This window comes from Varanus komodoensis, unplaced genomic scaffold (assembly GCF_004798865.1).
Source record: "Varanus komodoensis strain SLA01 unplaced genomic scaffold, ASM479886v1 scaffold61, whole genome shotgun sequence".
In the NCBI taxonomy this organism is placed as follows: Eukaryota; Metazoa; Chordata; class Lepidosauria; order Squamata; family Varanidae; genus Varanus; species Varanus komodoensis.
This window is the reverse complement of record NW_025336236.1, coordinates 717,489-740,258: the sequence shown is the minus strand read 5'-3', so window position 1 is coordinate 740,258 and position 22,770 is coordinate 717,489. Positions and strand designations below refer to the sequence as shown.

The 22,770-nt window shown below is 39.5% G+C and overlaps 2 protein-coding genes across 3 annotated transcripts in view; both read left to right on the top strand.

Moving 5' to 3' along the window:
* LOC123033295 (NACHT domain- and WD repeat-containing protein 1-like) overlaps positions 1-3,610 on the top strand; it is a 26,989-nt gene extending 23,379 nt beyond the window's left edge. The window contains exons 14-16 of the mRNA XM_044449857.1: positions 1,810-2,141; positions 3,349-3,482; positions 3,541-3,610. Of these exons, the coding sequence (XP_044305792.1) occupies positions 1,810-2,141; positions 3,349-3,482; positions 3,541-3,610 (536 nt within the window). The remainder of the gene's footprint in view (positions 1-1,809; positions 2,142-3,348; positions 3,483-3,540) is intronic.
* Positions 3,611-3,892: 282 nt separating this feature from the next.
* On the top strand, positions 3,893-20,785 carry LOC123033310. 2 transcript variants are annotated; one of them, XM_044449884.1, is made up of 11 exons: positions 3,893-4,342; positions 5,421-5,668; positions 7,225-7,393; positions 9,993-10,194; positions 10,329-10,459; positions 11,173-11,333; positions 14,600-14,754; positions 16,041-16,247; positions 16,753-16,847; positions 17,725-17,846; positions 20,438-20,785. In XM_044449884.1, exons 1-11 carry the CDS (start codon positions 4,176-4,178, stop codon positions 20,674-20,676), a joined length of 1,896 nt encoding a protein of 631 aa, XP_044305819.1. In that variant the 5' UTR covers positions 3,893-4,175; the 3' UTR covers positions 20,677-20,785. The 2 variants fall into 2 exon arrangements, with proteins under 2 accessions (XP_044305819.1, XP_044305820.1); XM_044449885.1 differs by lacking the exon at positions 16,041-16,247.
* Positions 20,786-22,770: the final 1,985 nt, after the last annotated feature.

Genomic DNA, 22,770 nt, shown 5'->3' with positions numbered 1-22,770 from the left:
ACTCAACAGTGGCCACAGGATTCGAAAAGGTCAGTTTACATTCCGATCCCAAAGAAGGGCAATGCCAAAGAATGTTCAAACTACCGCACCATTGCACTCATTTCACATGCTAGCAAAGTGATGCTCAAAATCCTACAAGCTAGGCTCCAGCAGTATGTGTACTGAGAACTACCAGAAGTACAGGCAGGGTTTCGAAGAGGGAGAGGAACTAGAGATCAAATTGCCAACATACACTGGATCATGGAAAAAGCTAGGGAGTTCCAGAAAAACATCTACTTCTGCTTCATTGACTATGCTAAAGCCTTTGATTGTGTGGATCACAACAAACTGTGGCAAGTTCTTAAAGAGACGGGAGTACCAGTCCATCTTATTTGTCTCCTGAGAAACCTATATGCGAGTCAAGAAGCAACAGTGAGAACTGGACACGGAAACACTGATTGGTTCAAAATTGAGAAAGGAGTTCGGCAAGGCTGTATACTGTCAACCTGCCTATTTAACTTATACACAGAGCACATCATGAGAAAGGCGGGGCTAGATGAATCACCAGTTGGAATTAAGATTGCTGGGAGAAATATCAACAACCTCAGATATTCAGATGATACCACTCTCATAGCAGAAAGTGAAGAGGAACTAAAGAGACTCTTGATGTGGGTGAAGGAGGAGAGCGCAAAAGTTGGCTTGAAACTCAACGTTAAGAAAACTAAGATAATGGCATCCGGTCCTCTCACTTCCTGGCAAATAGATGGGGAAGAAATGGAGGTAGTGACAGATTTTATTTTCCTGGGCTCCAAGATCACTGCAGATGGGGACTGCAGCCAAGAAATTAAAAGATGCTTGCTCCTGGGGAGGAAAGTTATGGCAAATCTAGACAGCATACTAAAAAGCAGAAACATCACCCTGCCAACAAAAGTGTGTATAGTTAAGGCTATGGTTTTCCCAGTTGCAATGTATGGCTGTGAAAGCTGGACCATAAGGAAGGCTGAACTCAAAAGGATTGAGGCCTTTGAATTGTGGTGCTGGAGGAGACTCCTGCGAGTCCCTTGGACCACAAGGCGATCAAACCAGTCAGTCCTAGAGGAGATCAACCCTGACTGCTCTTTAGAAGGCCAGATCCTGAAGATGAAACTCAAATACTTTGACCACCTAATGAGAAGGAAGGACTCCCTGGAGAAGAGTCCAATGCTGGGAACAATAGATGGCAAAAGAAGAAGGGGATGGCAGAGGATGAGGTGGCTGGATGGAGTCACTGAAGCAGTTGGTGTGAGCTTGGGTGGACTCCGGGAGATGGTGGAGGACAAGAAGGCCTGGAGGAATGTTGTCTATGGGGTCGCGATGGGTCGGACACGACTTCGCAACTAACAACAACAACAACAATAATAAAGCATAATTTATATTATAGTAAATATATTATGAAACATACAATAGAACTAGTAGGCAGAAAAAACAGAGCTGCCAGATAAAGCCATAATCAACCATAAGGTATTTGGGAAACTATTTTAGTGTATAACTTACTACAGTGAAGGCAAACCTTCAGCTATCTGAGGATTTGTCTGCAGAATGCTTCTGGTTATTTTCACCCATCCTTGCCCAGAAAACTAAATATACCTCTAGTGCTGCAAGATAATCAACATTCAAATAGATTAGAAATTATCTGGCATACATAATTTTCAAAGTAATCAATCCACCTGGTGAAATGTAAAACTGTGCTTGAAAGACGAACCCATTATTTGATTTACCCATCAATTGATTTAATTGAAGTTACCTCTGTCCCTGAGAGAATTCTGACATTGTATTGCTATCAATCTATAGGTCATTTGGACCAAATCACAGCAATTGGAGAAACCCAGCAGGAATTTATTATTGCAACAGTCTCCAGGGATGGTACTTTCAAATTGTGGGATTTAAGGGTTGGCAAGGTCATCTTCACTCTACATATACTTGAGCAGAATATCAGTGCTATTGCTTTATGTTTGGAGAACAGATTGGTGGCTATGTCTGACAGAACCACCATCAAAGTCTGGGATCTTTCTTTGGAAAGAGTGGTGTATACTGCTGGCGAGTTTTTCGATACTCCGATATTAACATCTGCAATGAATGGACAACTCCTGCTTGTTTTTTTTAATGGCAATCACAAGGTTCAGGTGAGTTTGTTAGGTTTCTTTTTAATTCTCTTTCATTACTTGAAACAATGTTGGTATTTCATCAATCACTATTAGTTTAGACAACTGACAATGTAATTCTATGCCTACCAAGAAAAGCAGTTGAGTTCAATGGGCCGTAGTCCTGGAAAAGTATGCATACTGTATAGGACTGTAGGCTAAAGGCTTTAAACATGTATAATAATTAATGGCGACTCTCTTCCTAATATTGTATGCCTAACTTTCAGTGCAGGTTATATATGCCCTTGTTACACATTTATGAAGTAAGATGGGAGCTATCACTTCTGCAGTGACTTCCACAAATGTATACAAATCTCTGTGTACACAGTGGGTTCCCTTGTAAGTTTACGTAACATCACCCTTTTTGGAGCTATAGCGTCTGTGTGTTTATAGCAGTGAAGCCTGGTCACATTAAGAGAGGGACCATAGCTCTGTGGCACCGTACCTGCTTTGCATACAGACGTTTCCAGTTCAAACAGGAGAAAATGCCCACCTAAAACACCTGAGTCATTGCCAGGAAGCATAGATAATGCTGAGCTAACTGTAGTGATGGTATGATTCAGTGTAAGGAAGCTTGAGTTCATATTTATCTATTTATTAGATTTATATCCCACCTTTTTCTTTTTAAAGAACTCAAAGTGGCTTACATAATTCTCCTCCTGCTGCTCTCAGTCTTCTCCCCACAAGAACAACCCTGTGAGGTAGGCTGGGCTGAGAGTCTGTGACTGGCCCAAAGTCACTTAGCTGGCTCCACAGCTGAGCAAGGACTAGAACCAGATCACCTGACTCCCAGTCATGCACTCTTAATCACTACACCACATTTGGCTTGATATATTCCTAGGAGCAATGTCTGAGAAACCACATCGACTTACACACAGAGAGGAAGAGAAATATAGATATGGGATGTAAGACAGTTTACAAATTTCAACAGAACTTAGCAATTGCTACCTTTTGGAGGACAGCATGCATAGATTACCAGGCCTTTATAAATCTTATAGATCCTGAGAGTGAGATGGACTCAAATACAGAGTGGGCTTGAAAATGGTTCACTGTTTCTTTTTCTCATCATACACTGCACAATGTGGATTCAGTAAAGTGTGGCAGGGGAGCCATATAACATGGCTTTAAATGTATACGAAATAGTTGGCAGCCAATCAAACCCATTCATTTTTATGCTGCATTGTTTCAGGTCTTTGATCTCACTTGCTCATGCCAGTTGCTCCATGAAGTGTACCTTTCTACAGAAGAAGTGCCTATCCACAAAAAACGGTCCATACTGGTGTCGAGGAATTCAGTCAAGGATTATGTTCTGTGTGCCTACAGGTTTGCACAGGACCTAATTCATTTCATAAGTATGTTTTTTTTAATCTTCTGCATAAAGAGAACCTATGGATTCAGAAATTCCTGGTTTGCAATGTTCAGCAGTTTTCATGAGGAAAAAAAAGTCTTGAAGTGGGGATCTGCCTGTCACTTCTTTGACATACTCTTAACTGTTTCTCCACCTTTTTGCCCATTGTACTGCCATGGCCAAATGCTTCCGTTCCCAGCTTCCCTCTGTAGTCTGAATTATATCAGAATGGACTCTAGTGTGTGATGGTGCGAGTATGAGAGAGAAAAAATATTAACAGTAATTGCCTCAAAGTTTTATATATAGTGGAATCTGAAATTCGGAGGAATAAAATTCAGTTTTGTGTACCTGCTTGTTAGGCAATGTAGTTTGCAGCCAACCATGGCTATGATGAGGCAAATATCTGATCTCTTTGGGAATACTAGTAAAGGACTTAGTTTTGGACTCATGACGCTTGAAAAAAACTTATGCTGTTGATATATTGCTTTGTGGGTTGACTGATTTCTAGAAAGGAGGACTCGGGCATGGTTCCAAGGCTAGGTTTCGCTCTGTATCTTTTCTTCCTGTTCACATTCTTGTTCTCATTCAAACATGTACCTCCTTTAGAGACACACGTGTATCTTTGACTTCACTAGAGCATGACCACTCAGTGTTGATTTTGTAGCATCATGGCTTCAGCAAGTATTTTCTCCCCTCTCTTCTGCAGAAGTGGAAGTGAAGCCATGGTCTTCAGTGGCAAGAAAGGGAAAGTAGTAGCTAAGCTGAAAAGCCAGGAACCGATGGTGGCTGCTGAGGATGTGGCAGTAACTAAGGAATACTTCCTGGTGATCTTCAGGTAGTATTGCTCAGAGCCAAGCAGATCTTTCCCTCTTCCTAGCTTTCTGTTTGCCATTCTATTTTACATGAAAAAGATCCTGTCTTTATTTCTTGAAACATGGTAAAATAGTCAATATATGATGCTATTCACTGTGCAATTCTATACCTGTTTACTCAGCAGTAAACTTTAGTGACCTCAGTGGGACTTTCTCCCAGGTAAATAAAGCCTCAGAGTGTAACGTAGCCAACTAAAGGAGTGTTATAGGGCTTCCGGTCCCATTGGCCTAGCTAGTAGGGTCAATGATCAGGGATGGGACTGAGCAACATCATGGAGGTAACAGGTTCCCCACCACTATTCTAGAAAAAGCAGAGGAAGTTGACCATACCGGTGTTATGATTTCATCTCTAAGTGCCTAGTTTTTCATATGTTCTTCTTAAATATTTGCCTTTACTCAGACCTGGGATGAATGTGAATGCTACAGAGGTTCTAGTTAACAACTTGAAACATTTTAACATTATTCCAGGAGATATATAAACCTACCACATGATATGTTCTTAACCAAATTGAGCCTTTATTAGCACTAATACTAATTAATTTGTAACATAAGCTATATTTTATTGGCCTGTGCTATAGGTAAATATTAGTCCCAGTTTATAAGTAGGGAAATTAAGGCTGATAACAATTTGTCTAAGAAGTCCACATATTGACTGTGTTTGGATGATCACCATTACCTAAATAAGTCATGGAGGTTGCAGTGTGTACCGGGTGGCTTTAATATTCAAGCCACAAGTGTGCCATTTTGTAGCTGAACTTGGTGTGGGTGAATTGTGCAAACTTTGCATAACCCATGGCCTACTTTAGGGATGCGCCACAGTCCCAAGTCTACACCAATGGCCTCCTGAATTCTAATTCAATTTGATGAAACTGTCTTCTACAGGAAGATTTTTGAAAAACTTTTCACACTTCTGTTTCTCAATGCAAGTTTTTCTTTCAATCTTTTCTTTCTTATTTTTTTCATTACTACTGCTTTTCATACATGTCCAGAAAAGATAATTCGAATCTCTGTTCAGAAAAACCATTTATTTTCTTATTATAGGTGTCCCTTCATGAGACAGCATGAGATTGTTCATATAGAGTTATACAATGTCCATACGTTTGCTTATGCTCACAATCTGAAAGGATGTGGTAATGATTATATTCACACTTTTGCTGTGAATCATTCGGGCTCTCATCTGGTGGCATTCAGCCCTATTCCAAACACCAACACCACTGAGATAATATCATGGAACTTGGAGTCTGAAGACCATAAACACTTGGCTAAATTTCCTTCAGTTCCAGCTGATGGTGAGTAATTTTTTCTAGAGTGTTCAACACTCTCTATAGGAAAAGTGCTTTGCAGAAGTCCAGAAGCAGGTGAGTTGCACCAGTTAACAATGAAAATAAAAGGAAAGTATCAAAATATGGAGTGACTGGTGCTGACATCCATCACCATGTGGCTCTAGGGAAGTTCATCAGGAAATCAGTCTGAAAATAGAGATAGATCTGAAGCTACAATCAAATACACATGACATTAATAAATCAATAAACAAAGACAATACCATTCAAACAATGTATACTGATTCACTGGCCAGTTTCTTCAGCATGCTACAGGAGAGTGATGAATCTCAAGAGACAAGAACAAATGGGGATCTGAGATTGCATAATTCAATGAATCACTTACTAAAATAAACAGATTAGGTGCCTACATTTTATACATGGATAACTTATTAGCATTAAAAATACATTCTTTTATAAGTGTGCTGCACTTACCACATATTGTTCAACCATATAACAATGAGCTCTATGAAACCTTAAAGTCAAATTTATTATGGCATAAACTTCCATGAATAATAGTCCACTCATCAGATGCGTGAAGTATCCTTCTAAATTACTGAAGTCTTCTTAAGTTATCTTTCTGTTAAGTTTTCTCCTAAAAATCATAGTGAAGCTTAGAGCACCAGAAACTAGGGAAATAGCACCATGAGAATTGTTAACAGTTGCCTGTTCAAGTTCCTGAGTGGGAATTCAACAGCTTTGAAATTTTGGAATATCTTGTGAATATGAGTAGACTTTTTGTCCAGATGAAGAAGACTCTAAGGTGTTGGACATCTTTCCTGATCAAATAGATTATATTATAAACTTACACTTGATACCAGCTAAACTCTGTCACTGTCATTTATGCAACCTGCCTCAACTCACCCTCATGGCTTTAGTTTGAAACAGCTCTAGAATTTAACTTAATAATACAGATGAGAGCACCCTTTTCATGAGTGCCCTCCATCTGTTCAATGACCACACAGAACAGGAGCGGTCCTGCCTCTAGTACCAACAACACTTGCTCCTCCCCTTGTGGAAGAAACTGTAAACAGGGACCCTGCATGAATAACATGCAGAATGTACACGATCCATTCTGCATCCCAAATTTGTATTTGAGCAAATGTAGGGTAGCTTTACCTCACTGTGGGCAACCAGAGCCTGTCCTCACAAATCCAAGCTTTTAGATTTAGTTTGGGCTTCACTGCCCAGTTTCACAAAGAAAATTGCCTCTCATCCAACTAGCCCAGGGAAGAAGTAGTAGATGTAAATATTGGGAACATAGGAAGTCACCTTATACAGAGCTCACAATAGCTGGCAGCAGCTCCCCAGAGTTGCAGGCATGATTGTTTCCAGCCCCAGCTGGAGAAACCAGTGATAGAACTGGGGATGTTCTCCATGCAAAGTATGTGTGCTCCCAATGAGCTGCAGCTCCTCCATTGTCTTGATAAAGGACCACACTATTAAAGGATTGCCGCTATATGATGGACTGTTGTTGTTGACTGAACAGTGATACAAAACATTATTTTTTAAAAAAAAATATGCAGGTGTATGCTCTGACCTTCGATACTGTTTAGCATTTTGTGATGGAGAGAATTACCTTCGATCCTGGAACCTGGCCTCCAAGATCAATGACCAATCTTTGACTGTCACTGCAAGCAAAGCTAAGAAAGTAAATGGTATTCAGCATATTGTGACAATGGAGAACTATCCCAGGTAATAAGAAACCAAAAGACAATGTATTAATTACTGTTTTAAATAGTGTTCTTGGCAAGCAGCATTCAAAGAAATCTTGCTGAACATCTTTCAAAAACAAATCCTAGGCATGTGATGCAGGCAAAAACACTCAGAGGTCTTGTTGCCAAAGTCAAGATTTGTAACATTTCTCTGATGGTAACAGCCTAAAGTGTCTGATCCCTCAGCTACTTCCAGAATATTGACATTGCTGTAGTCAGGCTTTGTATGTTGTTTGCTTAGAAGAAAAAGCCAAAACAAGAATTGGGGCCGAATGAATGAGAATCTGTGTCATTTGTTTCGTTTGCATACTTTGCTCTGCTTCTTGCATGTTGTGTGCGCTGTTGTGGGTGTGGGAATCAGATTTGGCATACTGACCCTCATCTATCCCATCATCACATCCAAGAACTAATGACGCCTTCCCACTACCTTACCTGAATCTGTTGAAGAGGAGCAATAGAACTGGTTGCCATCTGTGTATTGATGATATTTCACTCTAAATACCTGGATGACAGTACCCAGCAATTTCATGTGGATGTTAAAAGAGGGTGGGGGGTGGGCTGAGAAATCTGTGGCTCATCAGATGTTGAATTCCAATTCTTCTCACCCCCAACCACCACAACCAATGCTTAGGGATAATAGAAACAGTAATTTATTATCACAGGTTTCCCACCTCTGCCGAAAGGATGATATACCTTACATTATAATACATAGATCTGTATGTGAATCTTTTCCTTCCTTTCTAAGGAATGAGATCTTTATTTTGTGACTTTCCTATAATGATCTAGAAGCTTGAATTCATTCACTCAATTTATACCAGAGATAGAAGTCATGTCACCTGCAAATTGCTGTTCGATTACAACTCCCTTGATCCCTCACCGTTGGCTATGCTGGCTAGGTTTGATGGGAGTTGTAATCCAACAACACCCAGAGGTCCACGCATTCCTTATGCCTGCTCTATGTTGCACATTGTTCATCTGATTTTGCAGGTGTTATCATTCCCTGTTGCTTGTTTCTAGAATTCTCTTGGGCTCTTCTCTCTGCAACATTTGGAAATCCCGCTCTGTGCTCCCTGTGACTTCTGGCTTGGCACTTAACTTCATAATCATCAGGTCTAGAATTAAAACAAAAACATACACACTCAGAGCCACAGCTTCAGAGTTCTATATACTAGCACATGAAATGGTGCAAAACACAATTTTAAATACTGCTTTTACCTGCTGCTTTGTTACTAATCATTTAGGTTATTTTATTACAATAATTTTACTGTTATGATCTTCTAGAGGCTTTTTTGTAGAACCACTCTGGAAAAACAACTAAAGGGCAGTACAAACACCTGTAAACTAAAGCACACAGTGCTGACAATTAAAATATTGGATGCACTTCCACACAGTGCTGTAGATACATATCCATGTTAGAGATACACAGGACACCTTAGATGAGGCATTATGGCTCAGAGCTGGTAACAAAGAGCAGCCCAGATGATCATGTTTCTCATCAGGCGGCTGGCCAATTTTCACAGAAGAAAGGACAATTCTGGTTCAGAGCCATTTTGTAGCACAACAGTCTTTTTATAGAAAACAAACACACCTTACCTGGTTTGGACGGACCAATAACAAGCAAATCAGGGTTTGATTGCAAGTTAATTGTGAAATTGCAGGTTAATTGTGAAAAACAGAAGCTGCTCAGGCACACCAGACAACTTGACTGTTATGCACAAACAGGGCTCTGTTCCCCCTAATTTGTTCTGCTGAAGCAACAACTGCTCAAGATGCAGAAAAGCCTTTCCATTTTCATAGATATAATGTGAGGCAAAATGAGTGAAAGCTCTGCCATGATATGGCTGCCAAAAGCCTGACACTGTAAGAACAGCTTTAGACTTAAGTTGGGATCCTGATCTGATCAGCAAACCCTGTTGTAAGTCTTATTCCCTACTTCAGATATGCTAATATATGCCTCCACTGAAACTTGTTCCTTTTGTGTTGTCTTAATCCAGCCAACCCTTTTGTTTTACTCTCACGTACCTCTAGCAAACTGCCTATCTGATCCCCCCGCTCCAACTAACTGATGTAACTAATAAGTTATAAAAGCATCCTGTACAGGCTCCATCTTTGTAGTCCCTCTGGGAGCTACCGAAATACATCCTGCATGTAGTTCCTGTATATCTGAATAAACTGTACATGTTCATTCGCTTGTACACCCCCAGTGGATTCTCTCTGGGTTTCTTGTCCATAACAACATAAAGTTGTTATTACAACAACAACAAAGTTGTTGTTATGAAGCACAGTGTTACAGTTCATTGTCAATCTCCAATTGCACAGATTTATATAGCAATTCTTATCCTAATTTTACAGCATGAAGTCACTGAGCCCTGCACCTCTGGCATAGAACACCCTTCTCTTTGTGCACTAAAATACAAATATAAAAATAGAGAAAGGCTTGGTGAGCAGTAGATGACTGGACATGATAATTTTTTCCACTAGCAGTTCTACCCCCAGCTCCTGCCAGCACACAATTAACAACACTTGTAGAACCTTTGGTATATATCATTGACGAAAGTCTTCATGCAACCTTTTCCAAGGTATGCCGTGTGCCAAAATACCAGTCCAGGAGTCATAACAGTGTGGAACATAATGAAATCAAAGTGTAAACACAATGCTGTGAGAGTGGAGAGAGGGCTGGTAACAAATATGGATATAGTCCTGGTTAGAGACATGAAGCTTTATATCCTTACTGACAAAGGAATGGCCTCCTTCGCAGATCCTCCGAGACCCATTTTCCAGGTACCAACAAAGCTTTCCACTATAAATATAGCTAGCTTTCTTTTAAGTTGTTGGCAATAAAGTCAAGCTGCCAAGAAAATAATCAGCATATTTTTCCCTACTGGAAGCAGAAATAAGTTTTTATACCTTTCCAGACCCTGTTAGTTTATGATCTCCTGAAAAAGAAGTACATAAAGAAACAGACTGGCCTTTACATAATTCCTTGTCCAAGTGATGAGTACAAGATCCTTGAAGGAGGCCTTCTACTTGGTCTCTCAGAGAACAGGTAAGATTTTTGCAGCTCCTGCAAAGGTAATGTGATCTTTGTTTCTGTTATTATCACATCATCATTATAACTAGATTAGACTACTTCTAGGTGTCAAAGCTTAACTCATGTCTGTAGCAGTATCATGGGATGAAAAAGCAGCGAAGCTCCTCTGTCTGGCAAATACAAATCAGGTCACGTGTCCTTTTAAGGATAAGAAGAGAAAAACAAGATGATGTAACCATTCTTATGTTACCAAAATTTATTTATTTATTGCATTTGTATTCCGCCCCATAGCCAGAAGGCTTTCTGGGCAGCTCACAGTGCAATCATAAACAAAAATACAGATAAAAATAGATGACAATAACTAAAACCATAAAACAACATGGGGTTAGTTTTAGAAAATACATTAGGTTAGGTCACCCTTTCTCATACTGTGTAAACTCTGACAGCTTCTAAACTTAAGATACTTTAATTATGCAACTGTATTATTATTATTATTTTAATTAAGAATTGTCTTGGGTTTTTTTAATGCAGAAAGATAATATGTTTCTAAATAAAGGTATAAAACCTAACTTACAATATTTGCAATCACACAATAAAGGGATAGATTCAGAAAGATTAATTTTGTTGCACATTTTAGGGTAAAACTAGTTCTACAGTTTCCTCGAGGCTTTAGAAAGTCCCTTTGACAAAGTCCTGTTTGCCTTGCATTGTCTATACTGTATTTTCAGAGACCATTTTATCATCTGGAACATGGAAACAGGCTTTATTAAGGATCGAATAAGACCAGAATACAAGGAAAAGTCTTGTTTGCAAGCTGCTCAATCTAACCATTCGTTCTCCAAGGAAAACATCAATCTATACAAAGGAGCTTTGTCTAAAGAAGTAACAGGTTTCAGACACTTCATTATAATTTAAAGCTGTATTGCTAAAACTGAAAATGATTATTACATGCAAGATGACTGATGAGTAATCATAACCAAAGCATAGAGAGTCCATGGTATTTATATAAAGTACATATGTTATATAATTTATTTTAAATATGCAGCAGAGATGAAATGTGAAAATCTTACAGAAGATCTAGATTGCTATCTCATTCTGGAGTTGGGTAATCTGGTAGTCATCTACCTATATAGGTAAGGCAGAATAGATGGAACAATATATTTGTGAGGCAGTAAACCAGTGTGATGTTGTGTTTAAGAGCACGGGACTGTGACTCTAGTCCCACTTGACCATGAAGCCAACTGGGTGACGTTGGGCCAGTCCAGACTCTCAACCCAATGTACCTCACAGGGCAGTTGTTGTAGGGATCAGATTGGGAGCAGCAGCAGGAGAATGCTTTGAGTTCATTGTGGGGGAAAGTGGAATATAAATCAAATAAATATATAATAAAATAATATATTTTGTTAAACCAGCACATCATTTATGAACTACCCAGAGAGCTTCAGATGTGGACATTATGGAAACACAATCAATTAACTGATAGATATGAAATCATTGAAAGCTTTTTGAGGAATACTACAGGTTCATGGGAAGAAGAGAAAAATAATATGTCCAAGTAAATACTGTTAGTCATCTAGGATATCCTGAAGATAGTGCCAGATCTATTGATTTGATTTTACATAATTTGAATAATGTCCAGAAGAGATGGAAGTTTTGTACCTTCTCCACCTGAATAGGCCTAAGGCAGCTGCATGGTTTTCAAGGCTGGATTCTGAAGCCTCTCTCTCTCATCCTCTGAACTGGGCAAGTCTTGGATTTGCTTTTCCTAACCAGATGATCAAGCAGATGATGCTCAGATATTCTTTGATGAAGCTGATTTATCTGAATCCATTTCAATCTAGGCTTGGAACTAATACTGCTTTGGTCACATTAGTAAATGATCTATGTTGGAACAGACAAGGACAGCATGACTCTGCCAGGCCCCTTTTACCACTCCAGCAGCTTTTGATATTATCAGCCACAGTATCCCTTCTGAACACCTTTCAAAACTGGACTTGGGCACCAGTTTCTGCCTGTCTACTTTTCTGGAGGCCAGGTCCTAAAAGCTGGTACTAGGTGACTATTCTGCCCTGTGGGAGTAATTCTATATTTTTCCTTAGCATCTACACAAAAATCAGTTCCATTTTTAAAAACTTTGACACAAAGCCATTGGAAGAACTTGTCCAGATTTTGGGGATAAAGGGTCATCAGTAAGTTAATAACACTGATCACTATTTCACATTTTAGGCAGATCAGAACATTAACCAGAAATTCTGATAGATTGGACCAGGATGAATAAATTTAGGCTTAATCTAAACAAAGTAGGGATAATTGTGGGCTATTCAGTGGACTGATTAGCTTGGAAAAGGCCTGTTCTGGATGAGAGTATTCTCTCCCAGAAGGCCCAGGTTTCCAGTGGGGGCACCAGGCACTGCTGCTAGATGCCTCATTTGCTACTGGAAGGTAGGAATTCAGCATTGACTACGGAATTGTTTGCAGGTGCAATTCAAGAAGCTGCTTTAATCTTTAAAATCCTAAATGGCCTAAGACTCGATTATCTCAGAGAATGTTTATTTCTTTATGAGCCTTTCCAGTTATTAAGCCTTACCAATGACACCTTGCAAAGATTCTGAAGGTTAACCTAGCCCCTACGGTGATGCAAGCTGCTGCTTCTTTAACACTGTGCCTCATGAGGCTCCATCTTCATTATCTTTCGGTAGCCAGGAACAAGGTTGTTGGTAGTTGCCTTTGCTAGTGAATTTGTTAGATTTTAACTGAAAAGTGGGATAACTGAGAAACCGATGGCTTCCATGGCTTTTAAAATGGAAACATTAAAACAGCTCAGGGTTTGACACTTTTGTTTAAAGTTGGAATAGTTTTTACTCTAGGGTTTGTAAAGAACTTCCTGTTACTTTGTCTAAAATACCTAATACTCCGAGTCTTGTGTGCAAATACAGCATGCTTGCTACTGTATTTGCCTTCTTAGCATGGTATTCCCACAAGTAATCTCAAAGAGGCGGCTGAACTGAATCTTTACCCTTTTATGGATTAGAAGCAATGGGAAAGAAGAGGAGAGTCACTGTTCAGAGGGACAATTTGAGAAGTGCAGTTCATGAAGCAGTAGAACATAGTGGGGCAGGGAAGAGAAGAGTTGCCTGGCTAATGTTCAATATTTTTACAAATAATACTCTAAAAATAATCAGAAGAAAAATGCAAGAATTCAGAAACTAACAGGTCACTGCTGCAGAATTCCTCACTAATAGCAGAGACACCAGCCAACAGATTCCTGCTTCATTTATTCTGACTTTATTAATATTTATATCCCACCTTTTCTTGTTTCAAGGAACTCAAGGTGGCTTATATAATTCTGTTCCTCCTTTCAATCTTATCTTACAACAACCTTGTAAAGTAGGCTGGGCCAAGAGGCTGTGACTGGCCCAATGGCACCCAGTGAGCCCCAGGGCTGAGTGAAGACTAGTATCCAGATCACTTCAGTTCCACACACTTCACCATTGCACCACACTGCTTTACTCAGTCACAACCAAATACCACATGACTCTCAAGAACAGGTGTGTTATGCAATGGTGAGAATTGCTTTCCCCAATGAATATATATTGCAGCTTGAATATTGGCTGGATGTGATAATTCAGCACCATCAGCTCCTATCCTGGCCCAGTTCCACTACAAGAACAGAACACCTGCTGTGTATCTATTGCTCAACACCCTTCAGCCCCTTTTATAAGAAGTTTTCTTCCCAATTGTGTTAGTCACTTTAGCAAAACAGGACTAGAAGCTATGGTCAGGGTCCAAAGAATCATGTTCAGTACACTCAAGAGATATTTAAATGTGATTACTCCCACACAGCAACACACAAGGCTGCATAGCAAACAGCTTTTAAAAAGTAGGGGTTTCAAGAGTAGTTTGTGATTTGCCATTTGGGGCCATCAGTTCCAAGTGAAAAAATTGACCAAACACAAAGAAGCCCTTGGGGGAGCCTGAAGTACTTTGGATCTTGGCTCATCTGTTATATTGGACTCCAACATTAATTTGTATCCAATCTTACCAAGATACTCATGGAGGCTTATAACTATTAAAATTTTCTGATGCAGATATTGAAACCACAATAGGAACTTATTTGTAATCTATATTATATGTATCATATTGCTTACATCTCAGAGTTATGGCTTCCTTGGGAAAGGCGTACCGAAACTATGACTGGAAAGAAAAGGAGATGGGAAAAGGTAGAAAAGCTCAATATGGAAATATTACAAGAACTAGCTAATGAGAAGAGCAATGCTATTGACCAGTACCTTCTGAGTGGAGATGAAAAGGTAGGAGGCAATGTCTTAAACATTGTATGGAATGGTTCACTTGCAATGACAGTGCATGAGTTGTTTAATTCATGGGCTTAACAACCTGAGTGAGCATGTATTGCATCCTGCCCTCTAGCTGTTTTGCACACACTTTGCACACACTTTGCACCTGTTATTAGTCATGACAGCCAAGGTTTGTTTTGGGGTTAAACCTTTGGGTTCATTATCCATCAGCAATCCAAAGTGTTGGGTTTAGACATCATGACATCTCAAGAAGGAATATTCTTGGCTCTTTTGGAAAGCAGATGCAAAACAGAAGTAGCAAGGGAGCAAAAGGCAGTACACTCATTTACTCTTGCATGGCCCAGCTGACTCATAGGTTGCTTAAATGTAGCCTACACACATACCTACACACACACACACACTTCAGTACCTGTTGTTTCTTTATTATTACTGTATTAGTATCATTATTAAAATGCTGTATTGTATTTAAGATGTTTTAGTGTATGTGGAACTGTTTCTTGAGTGTTTTATATGCTTTTGATAGATATGATATGATGTACATACAAATCCAGCTTAAAGACAATCTCAGGAACAGAACTCATTCTTAACCTGGGAAACAGCTGTAGTGGCAAATCTCCCATCAGCTGCCTCAGCTGACATTCACTTGTACCACTCCTGCCGGGATCACCTGCCTCTTCCTCATTGGCCCACAGGCTCCCCTGGGTACGGCCTCAGTCAGCTGCTCCTGGTTTTTTGCTTTTGCAGCTCAGCGAAGCAACCATGTTTGTCTTGCAGCTGTGGAGCAGGGGACAACAGGCCTTGCTGAGGGTCCTTAGGAATGTCAGGGACAAGATAGAGTGGAAGGGAGGGCAGAAGACAGAGAAAGAGACGCAGGCTTCTCAGGTCAGCTGTCCTGATGGTGGTGTCCATACATTGCCCAAGAACATTCAATGGGTCCTGAATCAGGTAGAGGTGGCTCTTACAGAAAATGAGATGTTCAGCAACTGATCCAAGGCCTTATTCCAGGAAATATTCTGTTGCAAGATGCGCAGGGTTCTCAAAGGATATAGGGAGTAAGACAGATGATCCAATCTCAGTAGCAGTATAGAAATGGCAGCTTTATAGCCTTTCTCTTTATTCCCATTTATCCAGCTGGCCTCTATTTAATTTGTCCAGTTTTAGTTTGTCCAGCTAATCCCTTTTATACAGCTGTTAGTTGTAAAAGGAGTAATTCATCCAACATTTCACAGAAACCCATTTGTGACCCAAGATTTTTTAAAAATGGCCCACTTTCTTTTCAGATAGTTGTGTGTTCCTACTATGCACATCACCTATCTGTGTTCAGCTTGGAAACCATGTCCCACCTCTACACCCTCGAGAGTAGAGAATCCATGCTTTTCTTGCACAATGCTGCCTTGACCTATAATGGCCATTACCTGGTACTCTCCAATTACACCGAGGTGGAGAAAGTCAACTATTTAACACTATGGAATTTAACTACAGGAAAGGTATTGCTTTTGAAAGGCATATTTAAAATGGTAAACATTTTATTTGCAATGAAAAGACATTTCTTTTAAAGCACACTCCCTTTCAAGCTCTACTGATTGCTATTTAAAATTAATGGTACCAAGTATGTCCAGGTTTGTAATTTTGGGCCTAGTGTCCTATCACCCATTCATCCTGCTCTAAGCCAAATACCCAGACACACCAGCTTGCTTTTAGCATCCAGTCCAGCTTCTAGTAGGTTACCCATTTCTTGGAACAGGTGGCTCTCTATTACATATTTTTTGTCATTCCAAAGTCCTAGAATAGAATGCAGCACAGGAAAAGTGGGAAAGGGCAGGAACAACATTACCTCCAATGAATCAGTGTTTCAGTTAACCATCTGTAGTTACCCAAGGGAAAGGGTAGCCTCATATGCTGGGACTGGTGATGTGTAATTTACCCCCAAAACAGGTGTCTGTGCATATCAAAAATACTTAAAAATGGTTTCTCTCTCCCTTAAAAATGTAGATTAGGAAAAGATTAAAAAATGAGCCAAATGTTTGCTGTACAGCTATTACCGCTGATGCCAGTAGAATAATTTTTGGAGTGATGATGGAAAACAGGTAAGCAAAAAACATATGCTTGCTCATTAAATCACATTTCTTTTGAATAAAGATGTCTGGTAGTTTGGCAAGAAACAACTGAGACCTATGTAAGAGCTTATGTCTTATGCTGTGTTTTATGGTCTCAAGCATACACACACGAGAAGCATAGACAATCTGTGCTTGCACTGAATTTTAAGTAGACACTAAGTAAAGGGCTACTTTTCACTGGAATTATATTTCCTGGTGAAAAGACTGCAAACAAAACTTAACCCTTCATCAGGTGTGGCAGCAAGAAGTTAGAATTACTACTGTTTAATTCAACAATTTGATTTAGGATCTTGCAATTTTGATTTTGGATCTTGGGCAGACAAAGGGGATTTCACATTCCCGATGCAAGTACCCCCCCCCCCCCCAAAAGGACAGGCCCATGCCACATCAAGCAAGCTAGTATTCATATTTTAATGCTAAGTATGCTTCCCAAGCCACTGAATGCTTGCCAAACAAAAGCAGGGAAATGGGCCATTTCCTAGATGGCTGCTCCTATACAGGCCACTTAGACTACAAAGACTTTTGCATCATAACTGAAAATTGTGCAATTAATCTAGTAAAAAGAGGCCATGGAGGAGTTATCATCAAGCTTTGAGTGCTAAAGGAATAAACTATGGATTAACCAGAGCAGTATTTAGCAAAACTACCCATCTACCTTTACTTGGACTGTTAACATTATGTCTATCCAAACAGGTATGCTGTGGGGCACACCAGATTTCATTGAAAAGGAGGACAGGTTGAAGAAAATGCAAACTTGTGTTCAATGTTTATATACAATTTATTGCCCAATCAGTCTGTTACACTGAAAACTACAGAACTGATAAAATCTTCCTGTCCTGTTTTCTAGGATTAAGATTTGGGATCCATTTATGCACAGACACAGATTAATTCAAGGCTATGATGGTCTTCATCTGACCGTGAACAGCAGACTGCACATATTAGATGGGACACAGGCTGTCCTGCTTGCAGGTTTGTTAAAAATAATATTCTGAAGTGGCCGCTGCTTTTGAAGTTTAGAAAACACACAACATATCCAGAAATATATTTTTTGTCACAAAGTCTGTGATCAATTCCATTTTCAATCATAAATTGTGTTATTTGTCACCAATGGTTAGCTTAACAACTGATGATATAACAAAGGTAATTTGTAGAAGGTACCACTAAAATGGATGCATTTTTATAGAATGCCCCTAAAAACCATGCAGACTCTTCTCAAACATTATGTTGACATGGTTTTTACCTTTCAGCCACTCATGCAAGTTGCTGCTGCAGCTTCATACATTCTAAAATCACATTATCCTAGTAAGAAAGCTAAATTGCATGCAAATGACTGGTGCACCTGTATGAAACACCGGCTGGTGAATTTTCAAAAACAGTCTCAAGATATAACCTTATCACTCCCATGGCAGATACACACAAGCCTCCAAACTCAGAGGCTTACAAGTGCCCTTCAATCTGAACACATCTGCCTGCCTGCCAGGCCTTTACAGAAGCATTCCAACTAAAGTGCACTGTAACATGTGGCCAGAAAACATTTGCTAAAATAGAAGCACATTTTAACAAACTACATTTATGAACAGGACATCATTGCTCATTAGTAGTTCAGGGAGCTACTACTAATTTTACAGCTTTAGCATATATCTGATCTTCAGGCATCTGTTACAGTGTGCAACCAAACTAGCAGTGCAGCTTCAGTCTACACTGATCACTCTTACATTAGTTTATGATATTTTTCATTTAGCTGCTACAACCAAACAACATGAATCCAGGCTAACTGAATAGTTATCCTAGGACAGCTTGGCAATTAATTTAACCGAGATCATTCTTAAATCTGAAAAGGTATTTGAGTCAGAGGCACTGAGTCTATCCATTGAGCCTCCCTTGAAAATCAAAACATAAGTGAGCTCTTTAATCCTATCATCGCTAGTATTTTTAATTAATTTATATACTGCCTTTTTTCTTCCAGTCTCTAAGGCAATTTACTTAGTTCCCCTCCTCACCGTTTTATCCTTTTAAGAACCCTGTGAGGTGGGCTAGGCTGAGAGTCAGTGACTGGTCCTGAGCTTCATGGCTAAATGAGGACTAGAACTCAGATCTGCCAAGTCCCAGTCCACACTCCAAGCACAGCACTACACCGGTTTGCAAACTATAAGGAGCAATTGACACTTCGGCAAGGCCCCATCTCAATTCTTACTCCTATTTCCACGCATCTTGGCTCACACAAGTGAGTCCCTAATGTACATAGAAAGACTTTGCCAAAGCCTCTTCACTGTCGAGTGGAAAAAGTTAGATACAGTTTTGTTAGTTTCAGTACAGATGAAGAATGTGCAAGGGGTAGTGATGGCTGGGAAACTATGCTGAGGCCAGTGGAAAGTTTCTGGGGAGCACATTGGATTTTCACTTGCTCATCATTATCTATAGTAACTCAAGAGGATCGGTTCAAGGATCACTAAACTGAGTCTTCAGACCATGACTTGGAAATTGGGAAAGTGCAGCAGCTTTGCTAATTCCACTCTAATACAGCCCTATTGCCTGCTTACTGTAATCATAGTTTTTCATGTCATTCATATCAGCAAACTACGCTTAGCAACTGCTGATGGTTAATGCTAACCATATTTGCCCACTGTGGATATCACAGCAAACTATAGAGCAGATGTTTTAGACTATTTTATTCCAGACTGAGCCAGTATTTTTGTTTAGACACTTGCATTAAAAATGTTTACTCTACATAACTAAAGGAATCTTATTATTTATTTGTAGTAATTTATGCCACTCCTTCTCCAGAGCTGCTTACACATAAACTAAACAAGTCAGAATTTTGCATTCTGATCATATAGAAGTGCACTTGCAGCAGAGGAAATTTAAAAAAATAACACATTACAGTTGATATTACAGTGATATATTCTATGATAATATAACTTAGCTGGATGAGTTCAGATGCATAGTTCTACAGAACAACTCACATGGCCCTTGGGCTATTCTGCTCAGAACAGTAAATATGCTTGTTCCAGCCTTACCAACATTATTTTCCCTTTTTTCTGCATTACAATCATGCAGTTTTTTGCACTGTCCAAATCAAAATTTCCCCCTTTTTGAGACGTTTAAGTCAGGTGGAGGTCAAGCAAAACCTACAAGGCAGCCTATTTATTATCTTTATATAACTTAAGACATATAGGCACCAGGGCAAAAATGTTAGAGAGCAGCCAGAAAATTCATGAATCTGCTTAGCTGCTACTATGCCCTTCATAAACATAAACCTATCTATTGAACAGGGTAGTTCCCGCTTACAGGCTGAGATAAAGTCCAGGTGACAGATTTTACTGTCATAGTGCCATGCAATAATTCAAAAATGCTTATTTCTATGGACTATTTTTTTCACTGTTGGGAAGTCATACACCAAAAGGCAACCCCCCCCCCCCCCAAAATCCCCACTGGTTTCTAACTTGTAGCTCTGGAGTTAACCAACATGAAAGAACTGCTATTATAATGCTTAGAAGAAGAAGAATTAAGCAGTATCTAAACAGGATGCAATACCATATTGTGTACATTTTCCTCATTAGGTGAAGTCAGTCTCTGGAACCTGGAAAGAGGCACAGTAATATCCATCTTTACACCAGACAGCAAGATCTCTTGCATGACCATTTCTTCTGACCGAAGGGCAGCTCTTTTAGGCTTGAGCGATAGCCCTACTCTTGTCACTTTGAAAATGCTGAGCGTCAATGCAGCTGCAAGTTCAACAGGAAAAGATTTGTTTGGAGAAGAATCATCAAGCAGTGAAGAGGAACCCACAATTATTTAAAAGCCACATTCAAAACACAATGAAGCACTGACAAGTCAGAAATGAAAATTCAGCTATTGCATATATCGCTATTAAATAAAATGAATGCATAATATATCCACTGGCTTAAGAGAAAACCACAACATAATGCTTTGCAAGTGGACTCCTTCTCCCAACCAAATATTTAAATTTAGATTATAATAAAATGTTTGCTGGCTTCATGCATCAAGTTCCTAATGTTGTGGAAACAAGTAACAGAAACTATGTTATCATTACTATTTTTGTTAGGGTGAACAGAGGACATACTGTTTTAGTTCATAAATATTACGGAATAGCCAAGAAATTTCATAGCAAGCATAGAACTAAACATATGGTTGAAAAAAGGCTAAGGCCCCCATTCTATCAATTGTACCCTCACGGCTTGGAAGCCCCTGAATCTGCGGACTGCTATGTTCTCCCAGGCTGAATCAGTAGTGCAGGAGGAGGAGCAGTGATCTTTGCCTATCTGCCTTCTGTTCCTCAAGTTTTCACTAGCTGGCCTTTTCATTCAGGCTAGTGCTAGTGCTTCAGAGCAGGGGTTGAGGAAATGCAGGATAGATGATATCCTGGCCTTTTTTTACTTTTTCCCACACAACCCTGCCTTTTCCCCTCCTCAGGAGTTTTTCCAATGGCAGCCAGCAGAGTCTATCACTACACTGGTTGCAAGAAGTCAGGGAAGGGAAAGCTGGACCAAGTCCCTCCCAAGGTCAAGCATTGTCTCCAAACTGAGAGGGGGTGAATCTGACTTATGGTCCCTGGGTCACTTGCCTAGAGACCATAGGATTTTCTAAGACATATTAGGGATGCATTATATATGATTAAGCTGATTAAGTTGATTAGGGTTTGTTAAGGCTGTGCGAGAGTCTTCATTTATTACAACAGTTCAAATAAAGACTGAATTTTGGAATAGATATAATAATCTGGTTGTTTCAATGTAATTCCTAGTATCAAGAGTTTTTATGAAACTTACTGAATATTGCTGATTACTGGAGCTGATATGCAGCACTATCATTCTGCTAACAGCTGCATCAGCAAAACCAGGAGCGGGGATTCCTTCTTCCCTTCTACTGTCCACCGAGTATCTTTAAAAACCTCTCTGGAAGGCTAGTAAACCCTCTGGAGCAGATTTTAGGTTAGTGCAAGGGGGAGAAAATTTGACTTCCACTAACACACTGTAAGGAAAAGATTTGTATTGACAATAGGTAACATTTTTATTATGAATAGGTATTTATTATACTAATTAATCTTACACAATGCTGAAGTAAAATAGGTGTACATTACTTTTAATTATGTTAAAACAGAATTCTTACTGTTAACTGGTTAGGTTAACCTAATTTCAATCCACAGAAGTATCTGAGATTTATGATTTCAAACCAGGAACCCCCTTGCTCCCATCTCTGCTTGGCTGCAGTATGATTCGTCTGGCACAGTTCATTCATTGCATATCTATCAGCTGCAGCTCTCTCCCCCTTTGGTGCATCAGTAAGTTGACTTTACACAGAGTGAACACCTGTTTGTAAGAAGCATGGATAAAAGCAAATACTCTGTACTTGCTGCACAAGAAGTGATGTCAGTTCTCTCCAATGTCTAACATACAAAACTTCTGAAGATGCTACTAGCCAATTTTGTACCAGCTTAGTATTAAAAATGGAGATGCTGTATAAGAATTCATCCAAATTTTTATTCCACAAATGTCTTTGCTATACTACAAGATGTGCAGACAGCTTTTAAGATGTATGTGAAGCGTAGAATGAATTCAGTTACTTTAATTACATTTGTTGCTTAATTGTCCTCCCCCATACCCACCCTATCACTAAGAGACATGCTGCTAAATTTAGGGAGACTAGAAGCAAAGAATGCATCAGCATCCTTTCTCACCCATGTCTAGAACCTTCTTACAAGGAGTCTTGCAGTACATGTACTCCTGTCAACAACATTTATAGAACTTTAAGGTGTGTTTCAGAAAGTCAGGAAAAACTCTGGCTTTTATCAGAGCGTTAGTACTTTAAGCCACATTATAACTCTTCTCAGACAGAAAAGAAAGAATATGATAAAGGGTTGTATGTGACCTTACAA